Here is a 19,273-nt window from a genome sequence, read left to right on the forward strand (position 1 = left end):
TCAGCATTACAAGATGGACAAGCTAATTTTCCCTTTGTTGACCAGCCAGAGAGATTCCCTTAGGCAGGAAAGTCATTGATTATCCACAACAATGCAGCATGCAACGTAAACGTCTCCTTACTTGAGGCATCATATGTAGGTACCCCATATTCCCAGAGTTCAAGCAACTCATCTAGCAACGGTTGCAAGTAAACATCGATCTCATTCCCTAGTGACATTGGCCCTGGAATAATCAAAGATGTTATAAAGAATTGGTCTTTCATGCATGACCATGGCGGTAAGTTATACGGGACAAGGATCACAGGCCAAATGCTATGAGGTTTAGCCAAGTTGTTGAAGAGAGTGAAGCTGTCACTTGCTAGTCTGAGCCTAACATTACGAGGATCCGCAGTGAACCAACTATCATGTTCATCAAATTTCTTCCAAGACTCAGAGTCAGCCGGATGTCTCATACTACTATCTTCTATTGCCCGATGCTCTTTATGCCATCTCATATCACCTGCTATCTTCGCAGACATAAAAAGACACTGCAATCTCGGTTTCAATGGAAAATGGCGCAACACTTTTTGAGGCATGACGCGTGATCCGTGTGTATTTGGCATCCACCTCGAAGCCTTACATACAGGGGCATTCATTAAGTGTGGCATATTCCTTCCAGAATAAGATGCAGTCGTTGGGGCACGCATGGATTTTATGGTAATTGAAACCCAAACCGCGCTCCAAAGACTTTGACTCCTCATATGATTGTGGTAAGAGCGCATTAGGAAAGGAAGACTGCAACAGATCAAGGAGAATGTCAAATGATCTAATTGACCATGCACCGATTGATTTGATGTGTAATAACTTCACAATGAACGAAAACTTTGTAAATGTTGTACACCCGTCGAAAAGAGGACGTCGGGCATCCTCCAGTAGCTTGTCAAAAGACGTTGCTGGTGAATCTTTAGGAATTGGTGGCCTATTTGATGATCCAGTGTTCTCTTGTGGCACATCAACAAAGGTGCCTGCACGCATGTCATCCAAGCATGTCATCCAACTTCTGCTGCATGTCATCGATGTAATCATCTTCGGGTATAACCTCATTCGAGATATCGTCGTCACTGACGTATTGTGTTGTATCCTCCTCCCCATGAAATATCCATTGTGTGTAACTTGGATTGATCTCTTTCATGTACAAATGGGTTTCCACCTCAAATATAGGCAGCCATAGATTGTTAAGGCATGTATGGCATGGACACCGAATGCGATCCCGTCCACTTGCATGAATTTGTGCTTGTGTGAGGAAATTTTTAACCCCTTCGGCGTATGCAGGTGATTATAGTCTATCGGGCTCATTCATCCAACTTTTGTCCATCTAAAAAAAGTGGGTGAGGAATAGAGTTAGACAAACAGAGACCATGATATTTAGGTAGTTAATGAAGTCACGTTTGACAAACATGGAAAAATGAAGGCAAAATACATGACCTTTGGGCACATCATGCAATTGCATGACGGGTATAGTACATGTAATTTGTACATGAAGAAATGTAGAATTCATCCTCATATGTCTAGCAAGTGTACCTGTTGAATTCAGGTCATACGAGAAAGGTGTGTATGTTACAAGTATCTATGAGTCCACAGTTGAGTTAGTGGAATGAGTGAGGTTATGCGCAGTTGTACATTAGACATCAAGTATAAGAGAAGCCTCACACCCAATGGTATCACAATCTTGATTGAGTGATTAAATTTAGTTACCAATTGGATCCCTAAACGAACATAGCGTGGACCTCATGAATGGAGAATAAATGTTTAACTTGAAGTCGAAGCATTTTCGAGGGATAACTGGTATATCAAAGGGGGTTTCTAGTATTCTTTGGTTCATTGTTGTAATTGGATGTGTAAACATAGATGTACCAGAAGAAGATCTTTCAGGCAATTCAAAGGTTAACAATCTTAATAGATTGTTTATGACATTATGTGAGTGGTTGTCTAAGGAAAATTGGAATGGCGACTTTCTATCATCTACATTATGGAATATAAACACTCAGAGATGACACTAGATAACTTAGTATCTAATTGTCTATATACTTACTTATGAAAAGCAAAACAGAGCCCCTACCCTATACAGTAAATGCCTACTGACCAATAGATAGCAATGGTCCAAACTATAATCTCCACAAATTGTACAGCTATAATAGATAATAAAGCATTAAAAAACAAAATCAAGCCAAAATAATAAAGAAGATAATAAAGGAGTAATGGATTTACATATATATAGGAACTACATAAACCAACTAGGTAATCTCAACTACAAAGCACCTTCCATTATCACAAGTCACGTAGGGAAAGTCAACAATTTACAAAGCACAACAAAAAATCCATTGGAATTCTGTTCATACAGGGTTCAGAAATTAGGAAAAACTATTAAAACTCCATCTCTCAATCACTTTTAAAGGAATCTCAGTTATTTTTGACTAATAGCATGGTTGTTGTCCAATATGATAGCCATTAAGTTTTATACATCCCATATATATGAAGAACGTGGGTTAAGAATGTAAGCATGATAGGTGTGGTAGTTAGAAATGGAAGGGAACAAGATAGAAAAAGAAAGGGGATTTTCACCATCCCTTTTGACCTTGTCTCCCCTTTCTCTAATGGGTTTTTGTAAAAAATTATGACAAACATCACAAATTACATCATCAACAGATTATCATAACGATAATCCAGGCACTTCAAATGGTCACTGCAATTGTAACTGCATGGCCCAAAAATATAAGATTAAACAGAAAGTGTAAAATGAGGATCTTTTCAAATTATTAATTTTTTGAAACAATATGCTTACAAACTTAGGTATTGGCTGTGGAGAAAAATTTGAGACAGCCAAGGGTTCACGTATCTGGTTTATGAAAGAAAACCCTCAGTCTTATGCCAGACCAGAAAAAATTATATGAGAGCACAAGTCAAGCATGCATAGCAGCAGATACAACAACATGGGGCAGTAATGCTCTCTAGTGTTCTCGTACAATTGATGGATTCACAAAGTAACATCACTGACCAATATAAATAATCAGATCATTAGTCTAAAGAGAGGAAAATTTCAAAGCATAAACTCTTTGCCCAAAAAATTAGAATCTTATGTCACCCAAAAGAGCATTAAACTACATTAACCTCAGGAATATAACCAACTTCTCATCAAGTACACCAATCTAGCAACTGAGAAGTAGTTTTCACAAGATGGCTTGTCCCTAGCATTGCTCTTTATTATCATCCATCAGTTCAACAAAACCAACAAGCAGAATGTTAATCATACTTCCATAAACAATTAAAAATAACCATTTCAAGGTATGTCCCAGGAAGCTTTGCCTACTTTTTAACTTTGGATTTAGGCACTACCAAAATAGGAGAATGTGCATAACTACACATATCAGGCACCCATTGGGAAATTATATCTGATAGTTCAGATTTGACCTTTAGCAATTAGCTGAAAGGGCAAGAGAATTTCACAATTGGTTGTGAAATAAGCACTTTGTCACCTATTTTAGGTCCAACAAGGCAAAAATGCAAAACACTTTGTCCCATTACCGGCCCATAAAGGAAACATCAAGGCAAAAAAAAAGGCTGGAAGATTGAAGCATAAATGGGTAGTGACCGTAATGTCCAAGTCACTTAATTCTCATGCTAAAATTTTAAACACAAAAGAAAGGGCAGTCACAATCGTCATAAGTGAGGTGAATAATGTTATCATATATAATGCTGGGGCATGCAATACAAAGATATTATGAGTTTAAACAAAGCACCACTCAACTTACATATAGTGTTGGGACGGCTGCAATAACAAGGCTAGTAAATGCCACAGAAGTCTGCACATGTTAAAATTAACTTACGATCACAAATAATAACAAAATCAACATAAATCATGGACAATTGCAATCAAACTTCAACTTCTAGGGCATGTCAAGAAAATAGATTCTTAAAGCATGAAAAAGTGAATTGAGCAACTTTCTTTTGGTTAGAAATCTCCATTTATTCCACATTGTTTATTCCATATATATGTCATACGAGAATTAATTAAAGGGTAGTCAATCAATATCCCACATTGTACAAAGAATTCATAGGAGAAAAACAAGCTAAAAAGACAGGCCATATATATAAGTGTAAACATTGTATTGGTCGTTATGTTTTAGAAATATATGTAAGAGTCAAAATACTGCTTTAAACATGGAAGACAAACAATACAAAAACATTTTGAATGAAGTGGATGTTTCGCTTTATACATGGTAGTCTTTAAACCCAAAAAGTCCATACAAAGTCCACTGGTTTAGAGCCTAGGATTTCAGTGATAAAGTTCTTGAACTTTTCTGCCACTCACAACAAATCAAGATAGAAAGTAAAACAAAAATACAAAATCATAGTTACCTATTTAGCAACGACAGTCGTGGCAGGATGTGCGTGATGTTAGACAGGCTATTGCTGCACATGGGCTACTGCTGCAATGAAATCCAAATGCAAATGGAAACACATAATTATTTCCAATAAAGAGACAGGGCCTAAGCAACCAATTATTAAAACAATCTTAGTGCACATATTATACTGCAGGTGTTTCTCGGTTGTTAAAAATTAAGAAGTGTTTCACAGGTGATCCCTAATCTTAGATTATACTGCTGTGGAAGTTTTGAATTAAGTTCATTGCCTGCTTAATATTCTCAAAGAATTAAAAACAAATGATTATTTAAAAAAAATCTCATAGAATTTATGGCCAGAATTTTTTATAATAGCATAGACAGCAATATCATTTATGGTCACCACACCCCCCCCCCCCCCCAAAAAAAGAAAAAGAAAAATAACATGCTTGTACTCACTGTTTGTAAAGTAGCAATCTTTTTGTTATTTTTTTTCTTTTATTTCGATAAGAGGAAACATATTATTGATCTGAAAGAATCTTTTTGTGATCTTCAATCAATATCATCCTTCCTAATGCTTCTGAACTAGTTTTCTTGACTTTGCAGGCAATGGTTGCTCGTGGAGACCTTGGAGCGGAACTGCCAATCGAGGAATTTCCTTTATTACAGGTGAATTGATGTTAGCGATATGCATCACATCTTTGCTATGTCAAGTTTGAGACAAAGTTGCTCGACATAAATAGCTTTGATGTATGATCTATTCTTTTGGTGTGAGTTAAAAATGTTTGGGAAGAATAGATTTAACAATCATATGCATGTTCAATTAAACAAGTTAAAGGAAGAACCCCCATACATCTTGATCCAAAAATGGAGTTGTCAGTTTTGCACTTTTACTTTAATTTATAATAATTATATAAGAGAATAAAAATTTACTTTTTTATTTTTATTTTTATTTAATACATATTTAATACATGTGCACTAAATTTTAGCAAAGAGATTTACTTTAGCCAGGTAGTTTTTTACTCAAAACTCGTGAAATGTTGCCAATGTAACTATTTACAGTATTACAAACTGCCATAGAGTACTTAAAGCATGCAATATTTGCAAGTAATAAATGTGTAACCTACTCTTAAAAAAGAAAAAGCACAAAAAATGTCTATACTATATTATAATGTATTTGATAAAAACTAAACTGTGGCTTCTAAATGCATGATGCAAAAGTGAGTACTCTTTTGCTGATCTAAGTTCTTATAAATGATTCAAAGACTCTTCTCAGCCATATTAGTGATCATGAACTTAGAGCAATCAAAAGGGTATTTTGTCATCCCTTTTCCAAAACTCATATGGCATCCAAAAATGTCTAGCTGGAAAAAACTCTGTTGAACATTTTCCAGCTAACTAACTAATTTCTAACACCAACATGTTCCACTTCAAATATTCAAATATATATATAACAATATTTTTAGGTAAAAATTTTATAAAGGATGCTTAATTATCGTTTCAAATCCCCCTTTATATAAATAAAAGATATGGTGTCCAACATTTGTACATAGAAATGGATTTGTATGGAATATGCACACTAAAATCATGTAGAGGAATACTATCTCTTTTATACTTCAAAAATTAAAATCACATACCTATTTAAGTGAAAAAAATAAAAGAATACTTAACACAATACAAATTAAATCCAGTGAAGGCTAGGGAAAATGATCACCACAAACCAACAACATCACCACCAGCCCCACAAGGTACTATAACATAAACAAAACAATAAAACACAAATCATCCATGCAACAAATAAAGTATAAACCATACAAAGGAACAGATGAGAACTCAGAAATGTCAGGGACCGAAAAGTAAGAAACTGGAGAAGCACATATTTCAAATAAAAACCCTAAGCAACTCGCTTCATAGGCCAAAAACTAAGAAACAGTTCAATAATTAATTTTCCATAGTGATAAAATCAGATAAACTAAATAGCAGAGAACAGCCCAGCAGCATAAATTTAAAATCACTAAAGCCAGTTATATCTATCTTGGCAGGTTGGGCTCCATTTGCATCATTATTGAACTGCAATTGAAGGTTTTAGAATGGAATATTGGTCCATTTTACATTCAAGTTCAAATTTTAAAACTATAGTTCAATTAGGAAGCCAAAAATCAGTTGTATAATACCGGGAACGAAAAGGATGGGGCACGAGATTTATAACTTGAAGTGAACGTGGTTGTGTTCGTGAGAAGCAGAGAAGGAGAAGGTGCTTACCAGTGGTTGGCAACTCAGAACTCCAGCAACTCCCACAAGCCGTGTAGCACCAAACCCACATTCAATCTTCGGTGGAGATAGAGAAGGGGAAACAACTGAATGCCCTAGGATTACAAAATTAGAGGGTTTTCACGAGAGAGAGAGAGAGAGAGAGAGAGAGAGAGAGAGAGAGAGAGAGAGAGAGAGAGAGAGAGAGAGAGAGAGAGAGAGAATCGAACCTAAAGCTATCGCGGATGGAGTCTGGTTCAACCTTCGTGGGAGGAAAATGGCGTGGGGGTGGTGTGGCTAAATCGCTGGAGATTTCCTTCGGCTGAAATAGGTAAGCATATGGCGTCGGTGGTTTTTTGGAGAAGGACAGAATGTATAGAGGCGTGGAGAACGATGGAGTAGGCCGTAGGGAATCGGGCGGTGGGTTTTGGTGGTTGCAGGGGGCGCGGGACGAGGATGAAACTTAAGACTTCGCGCCCAAAAATAGAGGTAAAGTGACGTAGTTTAGGCGATGGGAAAAGTATATTGTAATATGGCAGCGATTTCATAATCATTGCAATAGTTCTTATAAAGCCCCGGCTAGTAAACTGTTTTATTAGATCATGAATTTTGCGGGGATTTTTAACTCGCCGGCAAAATACACTTTTGCCAACGAAATATTTTGCGGCGATTATTAAATCGCCGGAATATCTCCGATTTCTTATAGTGAAACTAAATAGGAATAAAAATGCAATTACCTGTTGGTTTTACACAAAAAGTAAAATATTCAAAGAACCTGTAGAATTAGGTTCATCAAAAAGAACAGACCAGAGAAATAATCAAATACAAAAAATTTAGTTATCTTAAAAGAAAACACATAATTTTAGATAAGATCGACTTCTTAGAGTTTCTATCAAATACGTACATTAATTAATAATCATAAAAGTCATAATGTGTTTAATTCTACACTTTCGATCTGCCTGATATGGTAAATTAAGTCGCCAAGAATCAAATTAGCACTAAAACACTCTCCAGGAATGCTTGAAATTTATCTGGGGGGAGATTAAGAATGGCATCGATTTCATCATCGTGCGCTTCTGGCCGAGAAACTAGTTCCCATGATGGATCAGAAGTACCACTCCGGCCCGTACCCGATGATGCTTGTAATTGATCCGACGACGGATTAATATCTGTGATCCTCGTATCCAAAAATGCTTGTTCCGATGTTGATGGGTCAGTCCTCGGACCTTGCTGCACATGATCATGACCACGGTACCTTATTCGGCATAAAGTCCAGCTTTGAAACTGTACGTAGTTGCATAAAACAACATCAATATTGATCGATTAAATAGAAAGTAACAATTAATTAATATACATATAATGGGAATAAAAGCATTGCAAGCGGAATTACACACTATATAATTAATACTCATGATGATGAGGTAATTTATATATGAACACATGCATGCAGCTTACTTGAGAATCGGAAGCTAGCCTGTATTCGTGCATAATCCAGTCGGTTTTGGTTGCCTCTTTCCGAATTCGTTCTTTGTTTTTGCATTTAAAGAAGGTGAGCGACTTCATGCAACCCACGAGGTGGCCCTCCGAGTCTTTAATTTCCATGTCTCCGGTGTTGGCCTTCCACCAACCTCCATCAGAATCCCCTTCCAGATCCCTTTTGATTCTCTTCCCATTACCGTTTCTAGATACTGGCTCTCTCTTCACAAAAAAGTATCGGTCATTGTTCACGGCCATGTACGCTGGATCATTACCATCTACATGCACCAAGTTTCAAACCAGCGAGAGAATCATCAGTAATGTACGTACGTAGAAGATTAGAATTAAAAACGACCGCAAAAAGATTATCATGAGAAGAAACGAAAGGTACTGGAAGAAGACCTTACGGTACTGAAGAAACCATGGTTCATGAGCGTAGACGTCGGCTTCAACGATGGGACCATTCGGTAGATCCAGCCCCTCATGTACTTTCCGCCATAGATAAAAAGACACCAACATTTCGTCGTCGGGATCGAGTCTGAACCCAATGGGGAAAGATGCACACCAACCTTTGGACATCTCCACCTCTCGCAGCTCTCTCCACTACAAAAAATTTTGATCTCTTACTGTTAATTATATGGAAGCTGGGGAGGAATTTGTTATATCTGGATTTTATGGGAATCCCACTACTGCTAGAAGAAGAGAGAGTAGCACTCTATAATTGAGAGCAACGAACGGATAAAGTTTGGATGTGTCTGGGTCAAATTTAAGATCTTATAGCCAAATCGAAAGAATTCGAGAAGCTGTAGAAGAGTTTACGTGGTTTACAATTTTAAATGATCTTAGTTTTCAAAGATCAAATGTCACATACAGAGAAGATAATTTGTTTCCTAAAGAGATCACGAATGGATAGGCTTTTGGGAATATGTATTGGACTGTGCTATTTCTGTGTTTTGTCCAAAAAATTCCCCTTTAAATGAAGAAAATTATATTAGTCTTATATTTTTAATAAACCATGGTATCTTTTTATTACTTATATATATTACATCTTACGACTTTATCTACAAACAGAAACAAATCAATTTAAGTTTATATTAATTATATTTTCATTTGACAAATTTATATCAAGATTATCGATCTACTCAGTATATCATGTTGTCCCTAGATATAAGTTAGGAAAAAATATATTACTTGCATTTTCCTTAATTTTTTTATGAACACTTTTTTAAATTTATTATACGACATTTATTAGTCATTGGGATGAGGTACTCATACCGAGCACCTATCTTGTAACACCCTGTTCCCAGAGGCCTGGAGAGTTAGTTCTTATTACTTAATATCCACTTTAATATCACAATTATAAAATCCAGAAAACTGCATAAAATATTAATTTATGCACTCAAACCAAATAATCATGTTCCTTCATAGGGACAACAAAGAAATTCTCAATAACATATATTAAAAACTCCCAAAGACTCGAAAATATCCTTAACTCATCAAATCAGCATATCCAAAAATAAATCAATTTACTAACTATAACTCTCAAATAAGCACTTATACCCTCGGGCACTTAATCCACTACAATCATCACACCTTACTATAGCTTCATACTCTTGTTCTTTAGCTAAACTATCAAACCTATGTGGAAAATATTTTGAGATAAGGGGTGAGTTATCAACAACTTAGGAAGTAGAGAACTTATACTATTGTGCAAACATGAGCATTTATAGAGTTCAAAATGCAAAAAAAAATAGTTTTATTTTGAAAATGCAGAATCAGAACATGTTATCAAAAATATTAGAGCGAAAGTTTCAGAAAAATATTCTTATTTAGAGTTCCTTTGGCACAGTGTAATTGAAACATTACATCAGAACAAAATTCCATGTTTAAACCTCGTGGTAGGGTTGTGCAAACCCCAGCGGCCAACTGAGCAGAAACAGAATGTGAATCTTCTCCTTATTATTCTCAGAGTCCCGAGTATGCACACAGGAAAGAACATGGAGACAACCACTTTACTTCCAAAGTAGGTGCACCGGAAACAGAAAAGTTGGTACCAATCCAAACAGAAGTCACAATTTTACACGCGTGGTAAGGTTAGAACATAACAAAAATAGAAACAAAATATCATGCCAGAGATTTTTAGAAATCACATCATATCATATCAGAGTACAAAACATTTTCAAAATTTAACAGAATGAAATCACAAAAATATGATTTATGTACAAAATTTCATCTTTTCTCTCTTTTGCACAGTTCAGAAATAAAATGTCAAAATAGCTCATGTCTACACCAATCATGCTAGAAAAGACCTTATTCTTATACAAGATTTCAAGAGTAATGCAAAACAAATAGCTAAGGTGCTTGCGTGATGCTTGGAGCAGGTGGAAGCTGGTTGTCTACAGGTGGAGTTTGCAGGACAGTTCCAGAGAAGTAGGGAGGTGTCTCGGGTGCTTTGGGCTCTTAAGCTGGCTGTGTATGAGTTTCAAGATATATGGTCTCATTAAATGTGACATGCCAAGACACATATAGGTTGTTGAGTAGCCTACAAACACACAGGGACAGACTTTGGTTGAAGCTTGTTGTTGTTGTAAGAATTAAGCCAAGGGAAACATAAGCAACCAAAGGATCTAAGTTTAAGATAATTTGGTGCTTCATTAAATAGGCTTTGAAAAGTGGAGATTGCAACCTATTTATTAGATATGTTGTAGTAGCAAATGCATAGGACCAAAATTTTGAGGGGAAGACTTGCTTGAATAAAGAGTGTTTTTCCTGTTTCTACGATGTTTCTATGGCAGCGCTCTAAAACTCCATTTTGTTGTGGAGTGTGTGGCATTGTGGTGTAATGGTTGTTGCAGTGAAGTGTGAGAAAGGGCAATGAATTCTCCTCCATTATCAGAGTATAAGCTCTTGATTTTTGTATTGAATTGAGTTTCAATTATTTTATGAAATTGTTGGAAAATGATTCTGACATCAAATTTATTTTTTAGGGAGAAAAACCAAGCATATTTGGTGAAGTGATCAATGAATCGATTAGTCACCTCTGATTTGGACAGGAATTTGTAGTTGTGTAATTAGCCGAGACTTTATGAGGCTATGGATAGTATTTTGCAACATGGCCAAGTTGCTTGTAGTATTGGCACTTTGGTGTGTATCTTTGTTATTTAGAGTTGCAGGGCTTTGACTTGGGATCATTTTTCTGGTTTGAAGAGGAGAATGATTGCTATTTTCTTAAGGACCTAAAATCCTTACATTGAGTGTTATTAGCAGTAATCACCATGGATTGATTGTTGCTGTCAAGCCTTTTGAGATAGGACTCATGTCCTATGAGAAGATCATGGAGTTCTTCAAAGGATAACGATGATTCTCGGGCACGTATTGGTGCTACAATTTCTTTGTACTCATGCCCTAGACCATTGAGAACATATAATGTGATATGATCGACAGAGAGAGGGGCATCAATGAGAGCCAATTCATCTGCAATAGTTTTGACAGAATGTAGGAATTCTGTAACATTGCGTGAACCACGCTAAATGAGAGTGAGATCCTCCTTGAGTTACATAACTCGTGTTCTGGATCGACTGGCATATAGCTTGGTCAGTTTGCTCTAGGCTTGAGAGGATGTCTTTGAGGTTGCTATGAAGGGTATCACAACATCTGTCACCGAAGTGAGAATAGCATTCATGATTAGTTTATCCTATTTAACCACTGATTATATGTGGTAGTGATTGCTGCATCAAGGGTCGTGGTGGGCATGGGATTGTTCCATCAACATTGCCATATAGATTATAGCCAAGAAGAAGGGACTTAAATTGCACATGCCAAGAGGGATAATTTGTTGGGGTGAGTCTATTCATAATCTATTGATTGGCGTTGATGGCCACGGGAGAGGGAGTAGAGTTTGCCATGTGCGGAAGGTGGAGGAAAAGGATAAGAATTTTACTAGTTGGAGAGAGGGCAGTCTAATACCATATAGAGAAGCAGAGGAAGTGTTTTTGAATGTAATGACTCACACTAATTTCATTTACAATGCAGGTATACATATATATATATATACAAGTTGAGAGGCTTGAGTTAAGCCCAAAATAAGGCTATCCTATAACTTCCTAATAAGTATACATTAACACCTATGAGTTGTACAGATTACACACCAAGAATTTGAAAATAAATAATCAGATTTTCGAGATTGCGTTATTTTTGGAGAAGTAACAGCTTTTCTTATAATTACAATTGTTATACCCACCCTTTTTTTCAGCTCTAATGGCTTTGACAAAAAAAAAAAAAAAAGGATCATATTAATCTACTTAAGATCCCAAAGTATTTCTGATTATTATGACAATAAAAGGGTGGGGTATAATTTGATCTCAACCTCCATGTGACGATCAAATTTTTCTGCTTGTGGAAAGTTAAGATCATTGCAATGTTTTATTTTTATGGGAACACACAATAGTAACTCCATTATTTACCTAACTTTTTTTTTTTTTTTTATGTATCACTGCCAGATTGGAGTTGGAGAGATTGAAATGTCAAATATCCTTTAATGAAAGTATAAGGGCATTAATGCACTCGGTTTTGAAGCTATTCTAACCACCCCTCATGCCCAGGTGCATATTGTTATAGCTAACGTACTAGATATAAATTTTAAATATAGAGAAGCAAGACAGTTGAATAATTTAAAGCAAAGTGCACATTTTCATATAATGTTTAGAAGCATAATGTGTTCTCAATATAGGTTCTGTTTTTAAATTTGGTCAACCCCAATGTATAGCCCATAACTACATTAATGTGAATTCCCAACTAAGTTTGGATGAATGAATGTCTTTGATTTATTAAATTAGATGAAAATGGTGCTCAAATATTTCATCCTACATGTTCATCAATGCATATAATGAAAGTTCAAGGGTTTTCCTTTATGTTTCCTACTTCTAAGTACTTAATATTGGATGTTGGATAAACACATAAGTATTATATAGCAATGGATATGAAAGAAGTTAATTAGTTTATGTGGTCGTTTCATGTAGGTGAAAAAGGATTTGAAATTAACACATAATATTATGATTGAAAAGTGTTCCACAATGAATTAGAAACAATATTATTTTACATGACTTAATTAAATGCAGTTTGTTTTAGTAAAATAGAATTTATTTATTATTTCAGGTCAGTCACTAAGTAATTTAAATAATTATTTATTGATTGACATGAAATAAGATAAATTATGTGTTAAAAAGATAAACATTATACTCTAGATGGAAGTGTGAAAATGTACCAAAACATGTGACGTCTTTGGGAGAAGGAAAAAAAAAAGTAATGCTACATAGAGTCGTGGAGTATTCAAACATCGCGTAATCGCTTTGAAAAAGAGTGGGGTTCATGATTAAAAAAGTTTGTTTTTTTTCATGTAGGTCCCATATTAATTCAGTTTTTTCAAAGAGACTGCACGACGCTTGCACAATCACGACTGCAAATATCATTTCTCAGAAAAAATGTACCAAAATGTCCTTTGTAGCAAAATTCAAACTCACTGGAAAGCTTTGAGGTTCTAATTCGAAGACAGCAATTGCAGTGATTTATGACCGATCGAAACTCATAGGATATTGAGGTCATTACAGTGATGTTAATAATCAATGCGCTCAATTGATCTATTATAGCGATTCCTATGCATTGCTATCACCTCATCTGCAAGCAAGAGAACAATAGTTGTTGTAGATCATTCACAACGATTTTATAGATATTTGCGGCGATAAAAATCCACTGCAAGTACTTTCTTGCAAAGATAGTTCTACATTCATTAGGAAAAAGCATGAGTCTATTCCGTCAACGTTTTTAGCAATTATGTCAAAATTTAGCATTGCAATTGATATTTCTCAACGATTTATCTAGAAATGGATAACACCATTCCCAGAGTCTTTTTTATCATTTGTAGCGAATTAAAAATCGCTAAAATTGACCGGAAGTGAACACTTAATTTCATCTTACGTGCAACAAACTTAAAATAGTTGAGACTAATCAAATACTGCGAGTTTGAGGGGTTATTGCAACGATTTTAAATGATGGAGAAGCCCTGATTTCTTGTAGTGAAATAGACAATTGAACTTTTTCAAATCTCAATTCAACTTTTTCAAATTTTAAAATAATCATAATAATATTTCATTTAACTTTTATCTTTAATCTAAAATCTTCTCATCTCTGAATCCAAACAAAAATCTTTTCTAGGGAATGGATTAATAATTATTGTACATTAAAAAAAAAGTTCTATATATCCAAATCAATTAGGAATAAAAATGCAATTACGCATTGGTTCTACACAAAAAGTAAAATATACAACGAACCTGTAGAATTAGGTTCATCAAAATGAACAGACCAGAGATTCTCAACTACTACTACAAACCAAGAAATAATCAAATACAACAAATTTAGTTATCTTAACAGAAAATACATAATTTTAGATAAGATCGACTTCTTAGAGTTTCTACCAAATACGTACATTAATTAATAATCATAAAAGTCATAATGTGTTTCTACACTTTCGATCTGCCTGATCTGCCAAATTAAGTCGCCAAGAATGCATGGACTTGTCTCAAAGTACTAAAACACTCTCCAAGAATGCTTGAAATTTCTCCGGGGGCAGATTAAGAATGGCATCGATTTCATCATCGTGTGCTTCTGGCCAAGAAACTAGTTCCCATGATGAATCAGAAGTACCACTCCGGCCCGTACCCGATGATGCTTGTAATTGATCAAACGACGGATTAATATCTGTGATCCTCGTATCCAAAAATGCTTGTTCCGATGTTGATGGGTCAGTCCTCGGACCGTGCTGCACATGATCATGACCACGTACGGTACCTTATTCGGCATAAAGTCCAGCTTTGAAACTGTACGTAGTTGCGTAAAACAACGTCAATAGAAAGTAACAATTAGTTAATTAATGCTCATGATGATGAGGTAATTTATATATGAACACATGCATGCAGCTTACTTGAGAATCGGAAGCTAGCCTCTATTCATGCATAATCCAGTCGGTTTTGGTTGCTTCTTTCCGGATTCTTTCTTTGTTTTTGTATTTAAAGAAGGTGAGCGACTTCATGTAACCCAAGAGGTGGCCCTCTGAGTCTGTAATTTCCATGTCTCCGGTGTTGGCCTTCCACCAACCTCCATCAGAATCCCCTTCCAGAACCCTTTTGATTCTCTTCCCATTACCGTTTCTAGATACTGGCTCTCTCTTTACAAAAAAATATCGGTCATTGTTCACGGCCATGTTCGCGGGATCATTACCATCTACATGCACCAAGTTTCAAACCAGCGAGAGAATCATCAGTATTGTACGTACGTAGAAGATTAGAATTAAAAACGACCGCAAAAAGATTATCATGAGAAGAAACGAAAGGTACAGGAAGAAGAACTTACGGTGAAGAAACCGTGGTTCATGAGCGTAGACGTCGGCTTCAACGATGGGACAATTCGGTATATCCAGCCCCTGCACTTTCCGCCATAGATAAAAGGACACCAACATTTCGTCTTTGGGATCGAACCTGAACCCGATGGGGAAAGATGTACACCAACGTTTGGACATCTCCATCGCAGCTCTCTCCACTACAAAGGTAATGCAGGGGCAGATTTTCTAGCCTGATTGGCTTCGGAAAAGAAATCTGGAACTTGGGTGAATTTCAACGATGTTCCTCACGTACTAAAAGGAATATTAAAAGTGGACAAAATGGGTCTGTATGCCCTCAGAAAGTAAAACCCAGTTCTTATTTTGGCTTTCTTCCACACGCTGGGATGTGGCTCTTTGTTGTTGGTTTTGGCTTAAGCTTGGTGTATCTTTTTTACACTTGGGTTTTGGGTGCTTCTTGTAGCCCTCCAAGTGTCTGCTTTGTTCCACGGTTTTCCTCCACCATACGTGAGGGTCTTTTGTATAAAATTGGAGCGGGGTCACTCTTGAACCAAAAAAAAAAAAAAAAAAAAGCTCTCTCCACTACAACAAATTTTGATCTCACATTATTAATTATATGGAAGCTGGAGAGGAATTTGTTCTCACTGGCTTTTATGGGATCCCAATACTACCGGTAAAAGAAGAGAGAGTAGGACTCTATAATTGAGAGCATTGAATAGATAAAGTTTGGATGTGTATGGGTCAAATTTCAGATCTTATAGCCAAATCAAAAGAATTCGAGAAGCTGTAGAAGGGTGTAGTGGTTTAAATGAAATAAATGATCTTAGTTTTCGAAGATCAAAGTTCATATACAGAGAAGATAATTTGTTTGCTAAAGAGAGGAATGGATAGGGCTTTTGGGAATATGTATTGGACTGTGCCACTTCTGTGTTTTGTCCATAAAATTCCCCTTTAAATGAAGAAAATTAGATTTACAAAGCTTATATTTATAATAAACCATGGTATATATCTTTTTATTACTTATATTACATCTTGCCAATTTATCTACAAACAAAAACAAATCAATTTAAGTTTATATGAATTATATTTAATTTTCATTTGACAAATTTATATCAAGATTTTTGATCTATTCAATGTATCATGTCGTCCCTAGATATAAGTTATTATGCACTTTTTTAAATTCATTATACGACATTTATTAGTCCCTTGGATGAGATACTCATAAAGGGCGCCTACCTGGGTTGCTCGCCCGCATCAAGTGGGTGCATGGGTGGGCAACCACACATGGGCAAAGGCGAGGGCAAGTGCCAAGTTGTGTTTTTGCCCACTTGAGTTTCACCCATCTACTCGGCCCATATATATAAATATATGTAATAATCTATATCATATACATTATAAAAACACAAAACCAAACTATAAATACGTAATTTTTCTCCCTCCTCTCTCCCTTCCTTTCCTTCTATGTTCTCCCATTCTCTCTTCTCTTATCCCTTCATTTCATGTCTCAGTGGCCGTTCACCATACTCTCTTTTCTCTTCTCTTTGTCACCTTTCTTTTCTCTTCCCTCTTATCTTCTTATCCACCTCCTCTAGGCCAGCCTTCCTGTGCACTCTCCCGAGTCATTAGTCATAACTCACGGTCAAGCCACAATCTATGATATGCTGTAAGATGACCCAAGACCATACTTTGCCATTGCACTTGCTCGGGACGATTACACAAAAACACAACACCTGGGGGGGGGGGTGCGGGAAGACAGACAGAGAGAGAGAGAGACTGAGATTTGGAAGTGATATATATAAATTGACAAACTTCACTATCATTCAAGAACTTTTATAATTGTTGTACATTACCCAATTTTATTACTTTAAAGCAATGTCATCAAAACGATATAAAAAAGTCTCGGCCTACCCCAATCGCATGTCCCAAATAAAGAGAAAAAGCAAATATCGATCATTCAATTTATTGGTCTCGAGTTTGGTTTGGTCCGGTATTGGTTTTATTTTTTTTAAAATTGGTCAAAATCGGTCTGGTTTCGATTTTTCTTTTTCTAAAACCAAACCGGTTTATATGTATTTTTTAATTTTTTCTATTGTATATAATTTTTATATATAATATTGTATTATATGATAAATTACTAATTAATATAATATTAAATTTTAAAATCTTATATCATTTTGTTTATTGTATTAATAGTTATACTAATATTATATAGTACATATTAATAGTTAATTATACTAATACTATATCACTATATATTATAGTATACTATAATATATCAATATATTATATATTATAATATATTGCTATACTTTATAATACAATTATAATATATATTATAATATACTACAATAAATTATCACTATAGTATTATATACTATAATATATTATATTATATAATATATAATACATTAAATTAAAATTGAAAAACCAAAACAAATCGGACTGGAAATTGATAATACTGAAGTATAGGTTTAGGAGGATAACATGTGCATAATCAGTTTTAGAAAATGCAAAATCGGAACATACTGGTTCAATCCTAAATTTTGCCTAACACAAGACCAGTTACACCCCTCAGGCCAAGCACGAGTGCTATAAAATTTTTCTTTTGAATTAATACGTACGAAATGCCCACTTTAGATTAGCGAATAATTTTTTTTAGAATAGACTACGAGCCTCAAAATTTCATTTTGGCAAGTATCGATTTTTTTTTTTTCTTTTATTGAACTTGCTAGTTAAGTTATAATCATTAAATATTTTTTGATTAGGTAGTGTCTTTTTGGTGAGTTGAGAAATTTATGAGGCACGTTTAGCCCTTTTTAAGGGTTGAGTCAAGGCCTAGACTCTGCAAGCCCACAACCCATGCCAAGAGAACCAAACGTGAGAATCCTCACCAGTCTCATACTCATTTCAATGTCATGCACATCTCCTCTTCTGTGGGGTTTAACTACTTTCTATATTTATATACAAGTATTATCTCATACATGGAGAAACTGCCCAAGCCCTTGTTACAAACTCCAGCCAAGCTCCAAGGCTAAGCCTCTCATTGTCCTGCATTCTATATTTATATACAAGTATTATCTCATACATGGAGAAACTGCCCAAGCCCTTGTCACTGCCTCCCGCCACGCTTCAAGGCCAAGCCTCTCCTTGTCGTTGTCTCTACCTCTACCAACAACTGGCATTGCCTAGCCTAGAGAAACAACCCCACCTCAACCCATGGTTAAACCTACCAAGAAATCCCCACAACTGCTAGCCACTTGAACCATTGCCCACCAGCAACCTCTCGGCCCCCTTAGCACCCCCCCACCACCATCACCAAGATCTACTTTTATAATTGTTGTACATTACCCAATTTTATTTCTTTAAAGCAATGACATCAAAACGATATAAAAAAGCCTCGGCCTACCCCAATCGCATGTCCCAAGTATATAGAAAAAGAAAATATCGATCATTCAGTTTACTAGTCTCAAGTTTGTTTTGGTCCGCTACTGATTTTTTTTTTTTTAATCGATCCGATTTCGATTTTTCTTTTTCTAAAATCGGATCGGTTTATATTCATTTTTTAATTTTTTCTATTGTATTTAATTTTTATATATAATATAAAATATATTTGTATTATATGATAAATTACTAATTAATATAATATTAAATTTTAAAATATTATATCATTTTGTTTATTGTATTAATAATTATACTAATATTATATAGTGCATATTAATAGTTAATTATACTAATACTATATCACTATATTTTATAGTATACTATAATGTATCACTAT

At 35.4% G+C, this 19,273-nt stretch overlaps 1 protein-coding gene across 1 annotated transcript; it reads right to left on the bottom strand.

Annotated features, from left to right (window-relative positions):
* Window positions 1–7,616: 7,616 nt before the first annotated feature.
* LOC122291754 (NAC domain-containing protein 83-like) lies at window positions 7,617–8,616 on the bottom strand. The gene is made up of 3 exons (XM_043099749.1): window positions 8,513–8,616; window positions 8,085–8,383; window positions 7,617–7,913 (listed from the first exon to the last, which is right to left on the bottom strand). Exons 2-3 carry the CDS (start codon window positions 8,361–8,363, stop codon window positions 7,617–7,619), a joined length of 576 nt encoding a protein of 191 aa, XP_042955683.1. The 5' UTR covers window positions 8,364–8,383; window positions 8,513–8,616.
* Window positions 8,617–19,273: the final 10,657 nt, after the last annotated feature.

Source organism: Carya illinoinensis, chromosome 1 (assembly GCF_018687715.1).
Source record: "Carya illinoinensis cultivar Pawnee chromosome 1, C.illinoinensisPawnee_v1, whole genome shotgun sequence".
Classification (NCBI taxonomy): domain Eukaryota; kingdom Viridiplantae; phylum Streptophyta; class Magnoliopsida; order Fagales; family Juglandaceae; genus Carya; species Carya illinoinensis.

Excerpts from the sequence above, each read along its gene's own strand:
- LOC122291754 (XM_043099749.1), bottom strand. The coding sequence starts at position 8,363 with ATGGCCGTGAACAATGACCGATACTTTTTTGTGAAGAGAGAGCCAGTA. Across the intron at positions 7,914-8,084 it reads GGCTAGCTTCCGATTCTCAA|TTTCAAAGCTGGACTTTATG; the intron begins GTAAGCTGCATG and ends AACTACGTACAG.